This window comes from Anas platyrhynchos, chromosome 11 (genome assembly GCF_047663525.1).
Source record: "Anas platyrhynchos isolate ZD024472 breed Pekin duck chromosome 11, IASCAAS_PekinDuck_T2T, whole genome shotgun sequence".
In the NCBI taxonomy this organism is placed as follows: Eukaryota; Metazoa; Chordata; class Aves; order Anseriformes; family Anatidae; genus Anas; species Anas platyrhynchos.
Window position 1 is genome coordinate 19,384,012 of NC_092597.1, and position 15,063 is coordinate 19,399,074.

At 40.9% G+C, this 15,063-nt stretch overlaps 1 protein-coding gene across 11 annotated transcripts in view; it reads left to right on the forward strand.

Moving 5' to 3' along the window:
* Positions 1–7,073, forward strand: part of MCTP2 (multiple C2 and transmembrane domain containing 2) — a 154,850-nt gene extending 147,777 nt beyond the window's left edge. For all 11 annotated transcript variants that reach the window (XM_021266633.4, XM_013091756.5, XM_038185162.2 and 8 more), the window contains 2 exons: positions 1,476–1,573; positions 3,854–7,073. In XM_021266633.4, coding sequence (XP_021122308.4) covers positions 1,476–1,573; positions 3,854–3,922 — 167 coding nt within the window. In that variant the 3' untranslated portion in view covers positions 3,923–7,073. The remainder of the gene's footprint in view (positions 1–1,475; positions 1,574–3,853) is intronic.
* The last annotated feature ends 7,990 nt before the right edge of the window (positions 7,074–15,063 follow it).

Genomic DNA, 15,063 nt, shown 5'->3' on the forward strand with positions numbered 1-15,063 from the left:
GGGATTAAGTAAAGGATTAAATCAAACAAAAAGAGCAAAAGGAAAGGAGAAAAATTGCTGGGAGTAAAAAATTCAGTAGCAAAATATATTTGTTCTGGTATGGAGGACATGGTGAGTACATGAGAACTCTACATCCATTCAACATCATCTAGACTGACAGGGCCTTCAAATATGATACGTGTTAAACAACTACCCTGTGGCAAGGCCTCAAAAGACCTTATGGTATTTTCTGTTTTTTAAAAATCAGGTACACAGAAAATTGTGTTGGCATTTTGCTACAAGCATATGGCTTAAAAGCTGAATCTCAGATGTGAAGCAGGTACATGTCAGAGAGAGGAGAAGGCTGGAGCAGCCATCACATTTTAAACTACTTTCAAGGAAACTAGTATGGGATTTTGGATAGGAGTGTGATAGGATTGAGTGCTCTATTGTGATTTTCAGAAGCAACAGATGTATGATTTTTTGCGTGTGTGTGTTCTTTCTTTAAAGCGGGCTAGTTGTTTTATTCTGCTTCATGATACTTTGTTCTACTGCACCTTTAGGTAGCCACATTACTAGCTGCAGTCTCTCAGTGGGGAAGTGGTGGCAGCAGGGTGTTAAAAGTGTGCACTGGTGCAGGGGGAGTGCTGGGAAGGGTGATCAAGTTTATCATTTTTTCATCCTGGTCCATGTAATGGAGGTCATGCTGGCCAGAGGCAGCTCATCCCTCCCTTTCCTCATAGAGAGGAGAGGGAAAACCTTATGAGCTCCACAATAAAATAAACATTACGCTCCTGTGGATCTTCTTTACAGACTGGTGATCTCCTCTGACAGCTGAAGTATATCCAACCCCATGGAGAACACTGGGAGTGCTGTTGCAGTTAAAAAGCCAAATTATTCACCTTAAGATTAAAATGAAATAAATCTTGTGATAAGTTTTCACAGTATGCCACAGCATCAGAATATGGTCAGCTTGTCAAATTTGGTTCTGAAAAGAGAGGATAAGCTCTGAGACATGGTGACAAAGGAAACTTTTATTTTTAGAAGTAGAAGAAAAGAAAACTTATCCTGTCCAATTCTTGTCAGAACCTTCTAGCTCCCTGGGTATCAGCAGAAGGGAATGTCTTTGTTCATGTAGGACAACAGATTTAACAGTAGTCTCAGTTGCAATTTGGTGTACTCTCCCCATGTTATCCTCTGGAATAAATGCATGCTACAATCTTTTTTATTTTTATTTTTTCTCTAGTATTGACAATGGATGACCTCCAAAATAGAGAAATGTGTTTTTAAATAATGCCCCTTATTTTCTCCAGAAAGCATTTGTGAATGATTCCACATGACAGGCAACGTGTGTATGGCTTGAAGTCTGAGGCACTGTTTTCACACTAATTTTTACTTGTGAATTTTTCTTTCCTTTTTCACCTTGCCTGAACAGTTTAGAAGGGAAGGAATAGAATGGAGTTGCATTATTTTGTTTGCTTTTTTTCTTTTTCTAGGCATAAATAAATTTACTAAGAAGCTTAGAAATCCCTATGCCATCGATAATAATGAGCTACTAGATTTCCTCTCCAGGGTACCATCTGATGTTCAAAAGGTACGTAATGAATGGCCAGCACCAACAGAGGCAGCAAGCAGTACTGAGAGCGGCTGGGTGCTCTGCTTGGGGAATACAATGCCACTGCACTTTTGAATAAGTGAGATAAGGAATTGGGAAAATCCACAAAGGGTGGGGGGTGAGGGGGATGTTAAAAGAGAGGGGAGCCAAAATCCTTTGTCAGAAGCATGATTGCAGAAAAATTATCCTGAAAAGACCTACTTAAAAATGATCTGAAAAATCACCCAGTGTGGTTACTGAACTATGGTTTCCGTCACCTTTCTGCTCCGATATTTGTACGGAGGGAAGAGAAAAATAGTCTCTTTGATAGAGATAACCATCCAAAAGGCTTTGCTGAATTCTTCCTTTCCTCAAAATGGAGTGTGGGGAGCATTATTTCCATGACTTTGTGCTTGCTACGCTTTTTCACATCAGCCGTCCCTCAGAATTCTTCCTCCCCACCCACCTTGAACTCCAGGCTGTCCTTGGACAATGCTCAGCTCGTCTGTTTCATTAGAGAAAGCCTTGAGATGTGTATAAAATACTCTGTGGTTGATGAGATCAATCTTCTACCATTATGGAATTATAACTTTTAATCTAGCCAGAATCTGTCCTCCCTCATTTTCAGTCGTCTCTTTTCATATTTCTTTGAAACAACAACACTGTCTTCAGTAATCTTGCCTATCTTCCTGGAAATTATTTGAACAATAAGTCCTTTAGAATGTCAAGATCTGTTTATTTCTCTTGGAGGAAGGAAAATAGTCTTGCTGGGTAATGAAGCACATGATATAAAGGATTCTTTCTTTTGTTTTAATCAACTGGAATCTGTGTCCTCAGGCCATGATCCTGATGCCCTGGATCCCACTGACATTGTACCTTTCTCTGTGAATCGTGGTACTTTCACAGTGAGGTGCTGCTTACTGTGAATAAGGGGATCACAATCTCGCCTGTAGTGATTTTACTCTGCTGGAGACTGAAAAATAATTGCCTCCATGCGGTGTTGAGGCATCTGGTAGAAACAGGGTTGGAAAGGCTTGTGGTGACATTTATCTCAAGAGGCCACCAGATTGGTTGATGGCAGCACTAATAACTTGAGAGAAATCTCTCTGTAGACTGGTGGGAGGAAAAAAGCTAAACAGGAATAATCACAGAGACATTAAGCTTGAGTGTATTTTTATTTTTTTTGGTCATTGCTCTTGTAGAGTGCACTGGATTTACAGTGATGGTTTGCATATGCCCTTTTAATGTTTATGTTTAAAGATAAGCTGCTTTTCTATTTATGCTTTATTTAACATTTACATTTATAACATTTCCTTGAGTGGTTTCTATCATTTTGGAAACCTTTGAGCTCTCTGAAGAAAATGATAACCACTTGCTATGAGGGAGGACTGATAAAAGTTCCTACGATGGGACAGACCTCTGAGGAGTTTTCCACTAGTGCTAAAAATAGCGAGCCTGTGTGACAGCCACTCACTCCTCCAGCGAAAAGTCATCCATGGCAGCTCCAAATCCCTTCTGTCTGTTTCCTCCTGTGTGCTGTTGATGCATCATCATTTCACTGCGGTACTGCAATGAGTTGGAAAATACCTCTGTATGTTAGCCATTTACAACCCACATGTGCTGGACAAAAGACAGAGGAGGAGTGGAAAAGATGGCATGTTCAGCAAAAGGTTCCCGTGGTTCCAGTGGGAATACTTTTCTGTAGCACAACAGACAATTTGCTGTTGAGATTACCTGATCCTCATCAGTTTATCACACATGTTTTAAGTATTACATTGTAAATGAAATTGTTTTGAAAGCTGGAGACAGCTTTGTCCAGGTTACTTTGAGAAAATATTTTCCTTTTTGAAATGATTAAATATTCCAGCATCCCAAGGCCTGTGTACATTTTGACGATTGTCATTTTACTGCATATTGGGATCCATTTGAGTTGTAACTCCTGAGAGAAGTTTATTAAACTTATAGGTTAATTTCAGAAGAAGAAAAACAACTCCCAAACCAAAACAAACCCAAAGATCGATCCTATGTTGCTGAAATCAGGTAGAACCCCATGTATCTCATTAGAAAAATCTGCTTTTAATATTTTCGTTTCAAGAAATGATGCATGACTTCTCAAATCCTTCCTGCAATTAATCCCCCATGTTCCTGTGTTTAGAAAATGATTCATTACTTTTGAACCTTCCTTAGTTTCCCTTGGTTTGTCCTTGGGGAGCCATTAACACACACTGTAGTGAGCTAAAGTTACCTAACTGCAAACGTCATGTCTATTTGTTTTTACAGGTGCAGCATGCTGAATTGAAACCATACAGCAGCTCCAGTCCCATTAGGAAGAAACGAAGTGCGCTATAGGATGCAGTGAGATTTTGGAATGCGGCATCTCCCTCCGTACCCCCCACATGTGCTCACGCGCTTCCTCCCTTCTCCTCCTCTTGGTTCGGAGCAACACTATAATCACTGCACAGACTTTTTTTTCATGGAAGACATGGCTTTTGATAAACACCTATCTTGAGTTGTCTTTATGGGCTGCCTTTTAGGCACTGAGATGTAGCCCCAAAAGTGCAGGATGGAACATATGAATTAGTTCATAGTTAGTTCATAGGATGGGGAAGAGTATGGGAGGGAATATTGCCACTGCGTTCCTTTTTTTTTTTTTTTTTTTTTTGTCTTTGATTGCAGAGGCAAAGCTGGATGTGGTAGCACTCCCTGTTTTATGTAGAAAGAAATAATTCTGCTTAGTGTTGCAGATCAGCTGAGCTGATGTGAGGAGATGCTCTGAACCAGTTTTTAACATATCCAACAGATTTACATTAAGATATGAAAGCTATTCTTTTTTGAGTTAAATCACTGTGCCTAGAAAGGTTTAAGCTCTGAATTAACAAGCCTTTGATACCCATCTTCTGTTCAAGCAGTGTACATTTTTAAAAAGTTTTTTATCATAATTAGCAGAAAGAGTGAAGAGCTCCAGTAGTATCTCAATATTTCATTCGGCACTTGTGGGATTTTCCTTTTTTTTTTTTTTTCCTTTTCTATTTTTTTTTTCCTCCAAGAAGAGAAGTCAACCCTAAGCTTAACTGTTTGGACACTGGATTCATCGGAGATCCATTGCTGGCAATGGATGCATGATAACCTTCTGCTGTGAAAGGATTAAAAGACCTCAGAAAATCCTAACTCACTGACCTGAAAAGACTCTGTTGACTTGCCTTTTATAATTCCATCTCATCAGATATTTTCAGCATAGCTCTTGTTTTTCTGTCTAAATCCAGAGGGGTCAACACTACAGATACAAGAGAAAAACACTTTTATAGCCTTAAAGAAGCAAGTGCTTGTGCAGAAAAAGTGCATGGTGCCCGAAGACGTGGTTGTGCAATAGTGGGCAGGCTTTGTTCCACCACTGATTCTCGTTTGAGTCCTTCCTGGTAATTCACAAGGAATGGATCAGAAAGTGAAACTCTATGGGAAATGAACAATGAAGAGACAGGAAAAAGGACAGAGTTTTCTCTTCCGGGGAGAATGATTTATTGCTTACTGATCTTTTAGCTCTTGTGTTTTTGCTTTATAGAAATGACATAATCAGCATTATTCATATTGTTTGACTGAGGACACTGATGCGGAATGATGTGTAAACCTGCTCAGTTTTATTTAGAATGTAGCCCTTGGTCTTTCAGGTGCTGTAGGACATGGTGGGATTGACTTGCCTCCACGAGTCATTGGTAGCACGAGAGCTGGAGCTTGGTTCCCAGGAAGGTGTTTACACCAGCATCCACTGGCATGGTTCATAGTACAAAGATATAGGGAATCCTGGGCGACAGGTTACATTTTAACAAAGTAAGACTTTGGAAGTCTTTACCTGGAGAAGAGGAGGCTGAGGGGAGACCTCATCGCAGTCTACAACTTCCTCGTAAGGGGGTGTCGAGAGGCAGGAGACCTTTTCTCCATTAACACCAGCGACAGGACCCGCGGGAATGGGGTTAAGCTGAGGCAGGGGAAGTTTAGGCTGGACATCAGGAAGGGGTTCTTCACAGAGAGAGTGGTTGCACACTGGAACAGGCTCCCCAGGGAAGTGGTCACTGCACCGAGCCTGACTGAATTTAAGAAGAGATTGGACTGTGCACTTAGTCACATGGTCTGAACTTGGGTAGACCTGTGCGGTGTCAAGAGTTGGACTTGATGATCCTTAAGGGTCCCTTCCAACTCAGGATATTCTATGATTCTATGATTCTACCTAATTAAAGGTAAATCGGGTAAAGCCTTGTTTATGGATTGGTGATCCAAATGGAGTCATGCTGTTCAATAATGCAATCTTGTGGGCCTGTTGCATGAATCTGGAGGAGAACTAACACCAGATTATCTTCCACTGGATTATTAACCAGATTCAGTGAGTTTTAAAAAAGTTTATTTTTCAAAGTAACAAGTCCCCACTGACAGGCATGGGACATCAAATGCTTCTCTAGGAAGCCTGTTCCAGTGTTTGACTAACCTCATGGTAAAGAAAATTTTTCTAATATCCAGTCTGAACTATCCCTGGTGTAGATTTTTGCCGTTCCTGCTCGTCCTATCATTGGCTCTCAAGGAGAAGAGATCGGTGCCTCCCTTTGATAAAGAACATGTTTTGATCATGTAAAGCTGTGTGCAGCTGCATGTGAAAAGATAGGGAAAAGATTATCCCAATTTAAAATGCTACAAAAACGCCTCTTTGTGTGCGCGTGTGCTTGTGTACCCATGCATGTACATAGTTGTATATAAAGAAGCGTACATGTATAATGTATTTATAGGTGAGTGTGTGGGGAAAACTGGGTGAATATACAGATTTTAAAACCTTGAAAATGTTTATGAAAAATGCCAAAGATTCAAAAGCTTATCTTGCATCTGTTCTTCTTCATTTTATTTCTTTCCCGGCATGTCTCTCTGGCTGAGCCAGATCTCTGCATGATTTGATTTACTTCAAGTTAATGAAGTCAGTTGGAAAGAGCCTTGTAGAAATTATAAAATCTCCAGTAAATCTCCTTCTTGAACATACAATAGATGTCCACGGATCCCTTTGGTTAAACCAGTTTCTCAGTCTTCTGTATAAACAATGCCTCATTGTCTCGCTTTAGACTATCATCCAGTTTATCATCCTGTAGTCTTTGTTATTTTGTAAGTACCAAAGTCAGACATATTTAAGCAGGCATGTGAGATCTGATCATTGATTTGAGTGAAAACATTCAACTGCGGAAATGTTGTTTATTTATTCAGAAGTTAAGACTGATATTTTAAGTGTTATTTTTTTCTATTGATTTTTCCACATTGAACTGATTTCTGTTCAGAAGACAGGGTGAAGTCCTTTTATTTTTTGTTGTTTTTTAATGTAGATATGTGTGTTTCAGAATAATTTGTATGAATTTTTATGCTGGAGACACACCAAATGAAGGGTTTTGGATGGTCCAGTAGTTATGTATGTTGTAATGAGCTCTTTGTTTTGATAAATGCTGTTTGAAATGCAATAAAATTTTGAGGTTAAGCTGATGCTTTTAATTTATCTGGATTAGGATATATGTTTCCCATTCCTTACAAAATGCTTGCTGCGCTATAATAAGTATTTGACTAGGTAAGCAAGTACATCACTTGACAGTGCAGTGTTAGAGCTAACACTGGAGGTCACTTGAAATGGAGGCTGTGTGGCTGTAGGAGAATGAGGTAAAGGGGTAGTAGTCCACCTGCTTTAAACTCTTTGGCAGGATCTCCTAGCCCCTGCCTAAGGGAAAGGAGGGTTATGTGGATTTGCTGTACACCCCAGTAATCAAGCTCTTTATTCAGAATTTCCATTTGATTCTTGAAGCAAGAATATCAACTGATACATGTCTGTGTGTCTGTTTATGCATGGAAATTGCTATTTTTTACATTGTTAATCTGTTCAGTGTATAGCATGGAAGTTATGAACTCTTTTTTTTTTTTTTTATTTGAGGTAGTCATTTCTGTGCAACAATATATACATTTGCATTCTAATGTCTCTAAGACCAGAAGGCATTTAGAAAATTTGTGGGTCTCTTGGCTGACTGTAGATTATGGAATCACAGAAATTCATTGATAGAATACGACTAAATGTGTCTACTACCCATATAGTGTGTAAATAACTGGATTTAACATATATGTGAAGATGCAATATGTACTCATGTTTGCTCAAACATAAGCTGTTGCTGAAGGTTGGTTCCTTGACTAATCATGAACAGGAATGAGGACCCAGCTCCCTTATGGATCAGTCAGGAAAACCCAGTCACTGAAACACACATCATGGAAAGCAAGCAACAACTGAATAAAGCAGTCGATGAAAATGTCACAAGCACCTTTTCTGCTTCCCAGAACTGGGTTGTCCCACTAGAAAACAGAGTTGCCACTTAATTTCCTGTACTCTGCATAGGGCTGCATTTTTATTTATTTATTTATTTATTGGAGGGGCTGATCCTGCAGGCGTTGCCGCAAGTAGAACAGGAGTTATTTTCCCATCAGACCAGTAGGTTCACACCAGGAAGGAATTCGGTTGTTCTGACATGTTAAGAAAAAAGTGACAAAATACACGCTAATCAAACCTTAACCTTTAGATTCTCCGTCCTTTAAACTAAACTGATAGGCTACTTGGGAAATGTTAGCTTTGACTTTAGAGACTATGGCGTGTATTAGAAGTGAATCCTCTTCTGACTTAATACTGTACTTGTGTTTTATCTGTAAAGCTACATGTGTCAGTGCCCTGGTGCATCTACCCCTTCAAATCACACAGGGACATGATAAGAATATCTGCTGTTTAGCATCCTTAAAGTTACCAACTCAGAAGGAAGCTGAGATACTGCAAATGATTGTTAATCTGCTGTACTGCAGACAGAGTGTTTTAATCATTCTCAAATTGGGGTAAGTTAAGCCCGGTGAAATTCCAGCATTTCTGGACAAAATGTCTGCCAGGCAATTATCAGTGGGGAAGACCATCAGCAGCAACATCAATTACATACTTTGAAAGTATATACAAAGATAAGATGTTTAGCTTAGTGTGAATATTCACAAGCATGTAGAAACAATGATAGAGTGAAAATACCTAGCCACTCAAGTTTATACAGTTTTTAATCTACTTTTCTCTGTATTTCTTTGACTTAAAACAGAGCAGCATTTCAGAAGACTGTAGAAGGTTATTTTGTTTGAATAAATAATGTGCTCTTCTGACATGAATCATGAAATTGAGCACAGGGAAGCAGGAGGTGGTGTTCAGGTCTCGGTGTCTGCAACAGCAGCAGCACCTGGGCGGGCACAAGTTCAAGTTCTCAGCGTGGCTCTAACCTGAGGGCTGGTGATTCTTGTTAAATTTTACGTGGAGGAACGTTGCCAATCAGTTCCTGTGTGTTGGACTGAACACCTGCAATTTCCCTCTTGGCTGAACAAGACGATATGCCTCTTATAGATGAAAAAAAGTAAAAGCTGGAAGATATGCTGGTTTAAACTTCATTTAAGCTGATTTCCTAGCACAACAAGCCTTCTAAGATCTCAAGGACATCTTTATACAAAGAGGTAGGAAGCTCCTAGATTACATGTACATACGTCTGATTCTGGGTCTTCCAGGGTGGAACATGTTCAGATTAGATGGTGAACAAGTTGTCCTTCACATCATTGATCACTGACTGCTGGAATGACTATCTGAAGCCCTCTGCTCAGCTGGCACGTTTACAAAGTGGCCTTCAGCCCATGGAAAAGATAGGTCTTCAATGAAGTAGTGGGCTTCAGTGAAATAATGGGTAGATGGATGGGAATGAGCGGGTTACCTGTGAGCTGGTTACACCTTAGTTAGGGATTTCTCATCTACACCAGATTGTTGCGATCAGATTTCTAGAAGGCAAAAAAAGAAATGCTCTGCTCTTGATCTCTGCATTTGTGGTAAGTTGCTTCTATCACCGAGAAGAATTTTAAATAATGTTTAACAGTCATGTACGAACTGGCGATGATAAAACCTAAAGATTTGGGACTTATACTTTAAAATGCACTGTTGGCCTAGATTTCCCTTCAGTCCAAAAGGGTTATGAAGATAAAATAATGCTGGATCAAAACGCGTTCAGTCCAAAGTCTGCTCCCCAGTATTGCTATGGTGACTTCAACATTAACTGGTAAGTACTACAGTTGCATTCTCAGCAGCAGCAAGTGAATAAAAAGGGTTTTGTCTTAGTGATGCTACCCCTTTTTTTCTTCTGTGGATACTTTAAGGAGATCATCTGAAAAGAAGCAAAGCAAAATGCATTAGTTTTATTTTTTGAGCAAACCCTTCCAGCTGCTTCTGTTCTAGCATTTGTATGTGGAAGATGGGATCTGACCTTTGTTCCCTGTCTTGTAGGGCAACTGCTTCTGAGGCCTAAGTCTGTGCACAGCAAAACCATTTAGTGCTGACTTGCTCAGTACGGCCACCTCCCAAAGTAGAGTAAAATACCTTGTCTTCATTTCCAGGTGGAGTTGAGCAGTGGAAAGAACATATGTTCCTACAGAGGAGGAAAAAAGAAAAAAAAAAAAAAAAAGGACTTAGTTTCATGGACTTGTGTGCTAAATTTTAGTTTAATCATGGCTGGCTGATTTCTCCCTCCACCTTCTGTCTGCCTGTGGTGGGCTCTGCAGAGCACAGCAGCCACTACCTTAGAAGAAGAGGGGGGAAAAAAGTCTCCCTCTGTCTCTGGCATTAGACGACTTTACTGAAAGTCAATGCCATTCCCTTGCATTTATCACTGCCACTCTTGCTCTGCATATTTTTGGTATTCGCCATGCATTGTTAGCGGTGATTGTCATGTAATTAAATCACTGCTCATCACAAGAGCCTATTTTTATGCTGAGATAAGCATCAGAAGTCTGCTGCAGCGTCCCCCAGATCAATAAAGATGTTCCCTGTAGGATTACAAATAGTCTGGGGTTGTACAGGGCACTGGAATTAATTAGGAATGATTTCTCTTTTTCTTTCTTCTTTCAATACATTTTTAATTGTTTATCCATTTTCGATGGGCTTGTTTTTAACTCCACCATGATGCCCAGATGCTTCTGTTCAGACCTTTTGAATATGTGATATGATATCAATTGGGGCAATACCATTTGCTGTAAGCACTCACTATTATCATCATCTTTCCATAGTCATGTGTGACTATTGCTTCAAAATACATTTCTGAATGTGATATTTGCATCTCAGGCTTTGCACCTGAGATTACAATTAAATGGGTTCATTAAGTGGTGGACTTTAACCAAATGCAATCTGCAACCTTCAGGCCCTCTCCTGGAGATTTGGCATTTTGATCAGACAAGACAAGGGGGCAAGCAGAGTGACTTGGGCCGTTTACTGAGGAACTATTTGCACAAGGTCACAGAGCACGGCTGGCAGAAAAAGGACTAGCGCAGAGATCTCCCATTTTCAGATGGTTCTGGAGCTTATTTTCTGGGGTAGAACTGGCTCTTTTAATGTCTTTTAGGAGTTTGTACAGAAATATATTTGGTGTAGATAGATAAATAACTGTGCTGAGACATTTGGGAGCTGATTTTGGAAGAAAAATGAATTCTGATTTTTTTTTTTTTTTCTTCTGTGTATGTGTCAAGGGGTAGTTGTAGCCCAGTGAGAATTGTGGAGAAAGATCAGATTTGAGTCTGTGGATTTCCAGGGTGCTGGAACTGACTTAAGGATGGCAATGATGTAATTTTCTTCAAAATTGTATTAGAATTGGGAAGTTCTGTAACTTTGTGTTATTCTTATATCCTTAGTGTCTGGGAAATGGAGAGAGCTCCAAATTTGAAACCAGCTTTACCTTGGAAGATTGATGTGTTTTGGAATGTAATGTGTTCTGTCTACCCTTTACAACTTAAAATACCTGCTCCTTGTGCATGGTTTGCCTGCAAAGCAAATATTAAAAAATCTAGTTTTGTTGCCTAAACTGTGTACATCATCTAAAATAGTAACAGCCAAGTACACTGGATTACTTTGGTTCCTGCTTTCCTATCCTCATCTATCTGCTTTCCTTAGCCTTGTCTTTAAATTTTCTCCTGTTTATGTGCCAAACTGGTTTCATCATCTTCCATGGGGTATTGATGCAGCTTGAAGACCTTCTGCTGCTTGTCCATGCCTGCTGACCTCTCCTATCCTCAGGGAAGTCCAGGATTAGCAGCAAGCTCCATGCTGGATTTCTGCTGAAAGTGGTGTGCACCGACCCCAAGGAAGCCCCTTGAGTCCCATCATTTTCTGTAGAGGTAAGAGCAGGTAAAAGTCCTGATGGGTTGTAATGGATTATTTTATAGGGTTCTTAAAAAGAAGATAAATGATGTAAAATGAATTATAGTGTTTGTCTGGTAGCAGGCTAAACTAGAAGTACAGGTTTGAAATTATGTAGTATTGACTGGGTGTGTGAATGGAGACTGTGGACCATCTGTGTAGGATGTTGTATAGTGAGACAGAAGTTTCTAAAAGCAGAGTGGTGCTGCCCATGAATGAGGTATAGGGAAGGTGGAGGTTGTCATCCTTGCCAATGCCATCTTCTTCTCATCCAGCATCATTAAAAATGGAAACATTCTTCAGCTCTGCTGGGGAGAGAGTTTTTCCTCTCTATAAGGCTCAGGGAAAAGTTAAATTCCTTCTAGGAATTTAATTCCTTCTAGGAATTAGGTGTAGAGGTTTAGTTTCCATGCAGTGCATAAGACAATATCTGAAGGAAAGGCTTAGCCTCCCCTTCATGTATGTCTACAGGCCTCCAACCAGCCCAGGATCTACCAGAAGACTCTAGTGGGGAAAGGTATCAGGGAGGTTTCTGTAAAAAGAACCCCACCCATCCCCCAAAATTTATCTCGTTCATCCACGGGTGTTGAAAAATCTTATTTCATGGCTACAGGACGTGGCTGGACCTTATCTGTCCTGTGTTCTGCCTGGGTTTATTTTGGGGTGGTCAGAAAGGAAATCCCAGTGTGGAGGTAGGTAGAACTTTTTTTTTGGTGGTTGTTGTTGAAGTGATGTAAAAAAGAAAAATACCTGGCTGTTTGGAAGGGTTTGAACTCTTAGCATAAGGCTTTGGAAGATGGATGAGCAGTCAGGGAAGAGGTTACAGGGGTTCAGAGGTCCTGTGGCATAAGTCACGGCTGCAAGGAGTCATGGTCTCGCAGTGAAAGTATCAGAGCTGGCTGGCAGCAGTGTGATCCTTTGCTGTCACCTCACCAAAAGGATTTCCTGTCTGAATATGCAGATGTGCACACAATTATTTTACCTATCTGCCCAAACACTGTCTGTGTCCCTGCACGCTTAAATAAATCTTGGCGCTGTCCCTTTCAAAAGGCATTTTGGGTTCAGCCTGGTTGTCTGCATCCTGCGTGGTTTTGTTCAGCAGAGTCCTTGCAAACAGCCCGTCTCCTCTTCCCTTTCCGCTTCCCCTTCCTCCTCCTCCCATCCCACCACAATCACTGCTGCCCAGACCCATCCTTCACTCGCACAAAACTGATTTCTGTTTATGGAGCAGCTGGCAGCAGCGCCGCTCGAGCGCTGAGCGATGACTAAGAAACAAGCCCACTTTTCCCTTAGCTGTCAGGAGCTTTTAGAAATAACACCCTCCTCTGAGGAAGTCAGAATAGCAACAGGAAAATAAGTAAAACCTATTATAAAACAGTTGTCCAAGAACTTAGGCACGGCGCGGGGTAGAGATCAATATGCTGTGAAGGTTAAATCTATTTTCACACTGTGTTCTATTTCACAGTTTAATGGTGTTTTAATGTGTCTGTCACTGAGCCCCTTTCATGTTATGCAGGTAGAGCCTTTACAAAGGAGAAATAACGTTGGCTTTACAAGCTTCACAGTAACATCTTATTTACTAGCTGAGATCTGACGCTTTCCTCTCTGGAGATACGCCAGGGTTTGACTATTTTATTTTATTTTTATTTTTTAGGAGGCATAATGCAGTGTTGCATTTACAATAATCTTTAGATAGCTTTTGGGGAAAGCCTGTAGGATTGGGAGCAGCAGGAGCGTGTGTGCGCTTGGGTAGAAGGGACAGAAATATCTACTGCTGTTTGTACAAGCTGAATGCATGGAGGATGTGCAAAATTCCCCAGCTCAGGTTTGCATCCAAAATGGTGTGCTCGAATGCTTTAGCTCAGATTTGTCTGAAGCTGGGATATCGCATTGGGCTTGGGGAGAGCATGGGGGACAAAGGCAGTGAAGAAAGAGGAGTGATCACAAAAGCAAAGAAGGGGGCGTGGTATAAAATCCAGGGTATGCTACACTAAAGCACATATACAAACCTGTCCTCGGTGTTTGAGAAGGGGTTTCTGTCTGCCCACCCCAGCTCATGCTTTTTGCCTAGAAGACTAAAAAGGAAAAAAATAAAATGCAAAACAAAACAACAAAACACCTGTTCTGCTTTAATCCTCTAGGAATACGCTGTAGGAATAGAGCACACCGGAGAATGAGATAATATTCAGGGCTATTTGGAGCAACTTGTTAAAATCCTCAAGATTTCCCTGACCTGGTTGCTTTGCCAGGGAAGCAAGTATTTGCTCTGTTGGGGTCTGTTGAAGGCTGCTGCTTGCCCAAGTGTGAGTTTTTGGACTTGCAGACTGTTGACTTGGCTTACCCTGCATTTCCCTCTGTAGCAGAAATGCCTGCAATGTGTGTTTTGGCTTCGGTGCTCTGAGTCTGTCTCTTCCCCCCTTCTGTTTTCCATTGTTGGAACAACGATCTTCTGGTGGGTGCTGATCGCCACTGGCCCTGTATTGTGGGTCCAAAACAAACTCTCCACTAGCAAGCTTTCCACCCTCCATAAGGTAAAACACCGGTGCAAAGAGCAGCTGAGCCCCTAGTGGGAGTCTACATCTGGAAATCCTGCGACTGAGCTCATGGGACAAAACTTTGTCTCAAGTGATACCGCTGAGAAAAGAGCTTCTGTCCTTTGGAGCTGGGGCATCAAAGGATTCGGACTTGAGAAAAGAGGTGACTTGGTTTGGGAGGGCTGCAATGGTTTCCCCCACACACACGCACTGCCACCAAACTGATTGCATTGAAATGGTCACCAGTTTGCTGGACCCCACAGCATCGAGGTCCTTGCTTTACCTTTCCTTTCCAAGCAGGTGAAAACCTCTGTGAAGATGCAGAGCTGGCGACAGAAAACTTTGGGAAGGCAGAGTCCTGTGGTGCTGCCAAAATAGATCCAAACCATTTTTCTGCCCTGGTTTTGCAAGTGGGAAATATTCAAGCTTCCTACCTAGGCAAGTCATAACCCAGTGCTTCTTGTGCCAAGTCCATGATACATTCATACCTGGCCTTGTGTGAAAGGGTTAGAAAGATATTTTCTGATCCACACCAGAGCCTGATATTATTAATATTTTAATTAATTAATTAATTATCCTTTTTCGGGAGGGGGGTGTTGGTGGTGATGGTGGGGAACATAAAGGAACATGAAACTTTCAAGTTCATTTGCCTCTACAGTTTACAGCAAAGCACTAGTCCATGGATATTTGAATTATGAGCTTGGAATTAT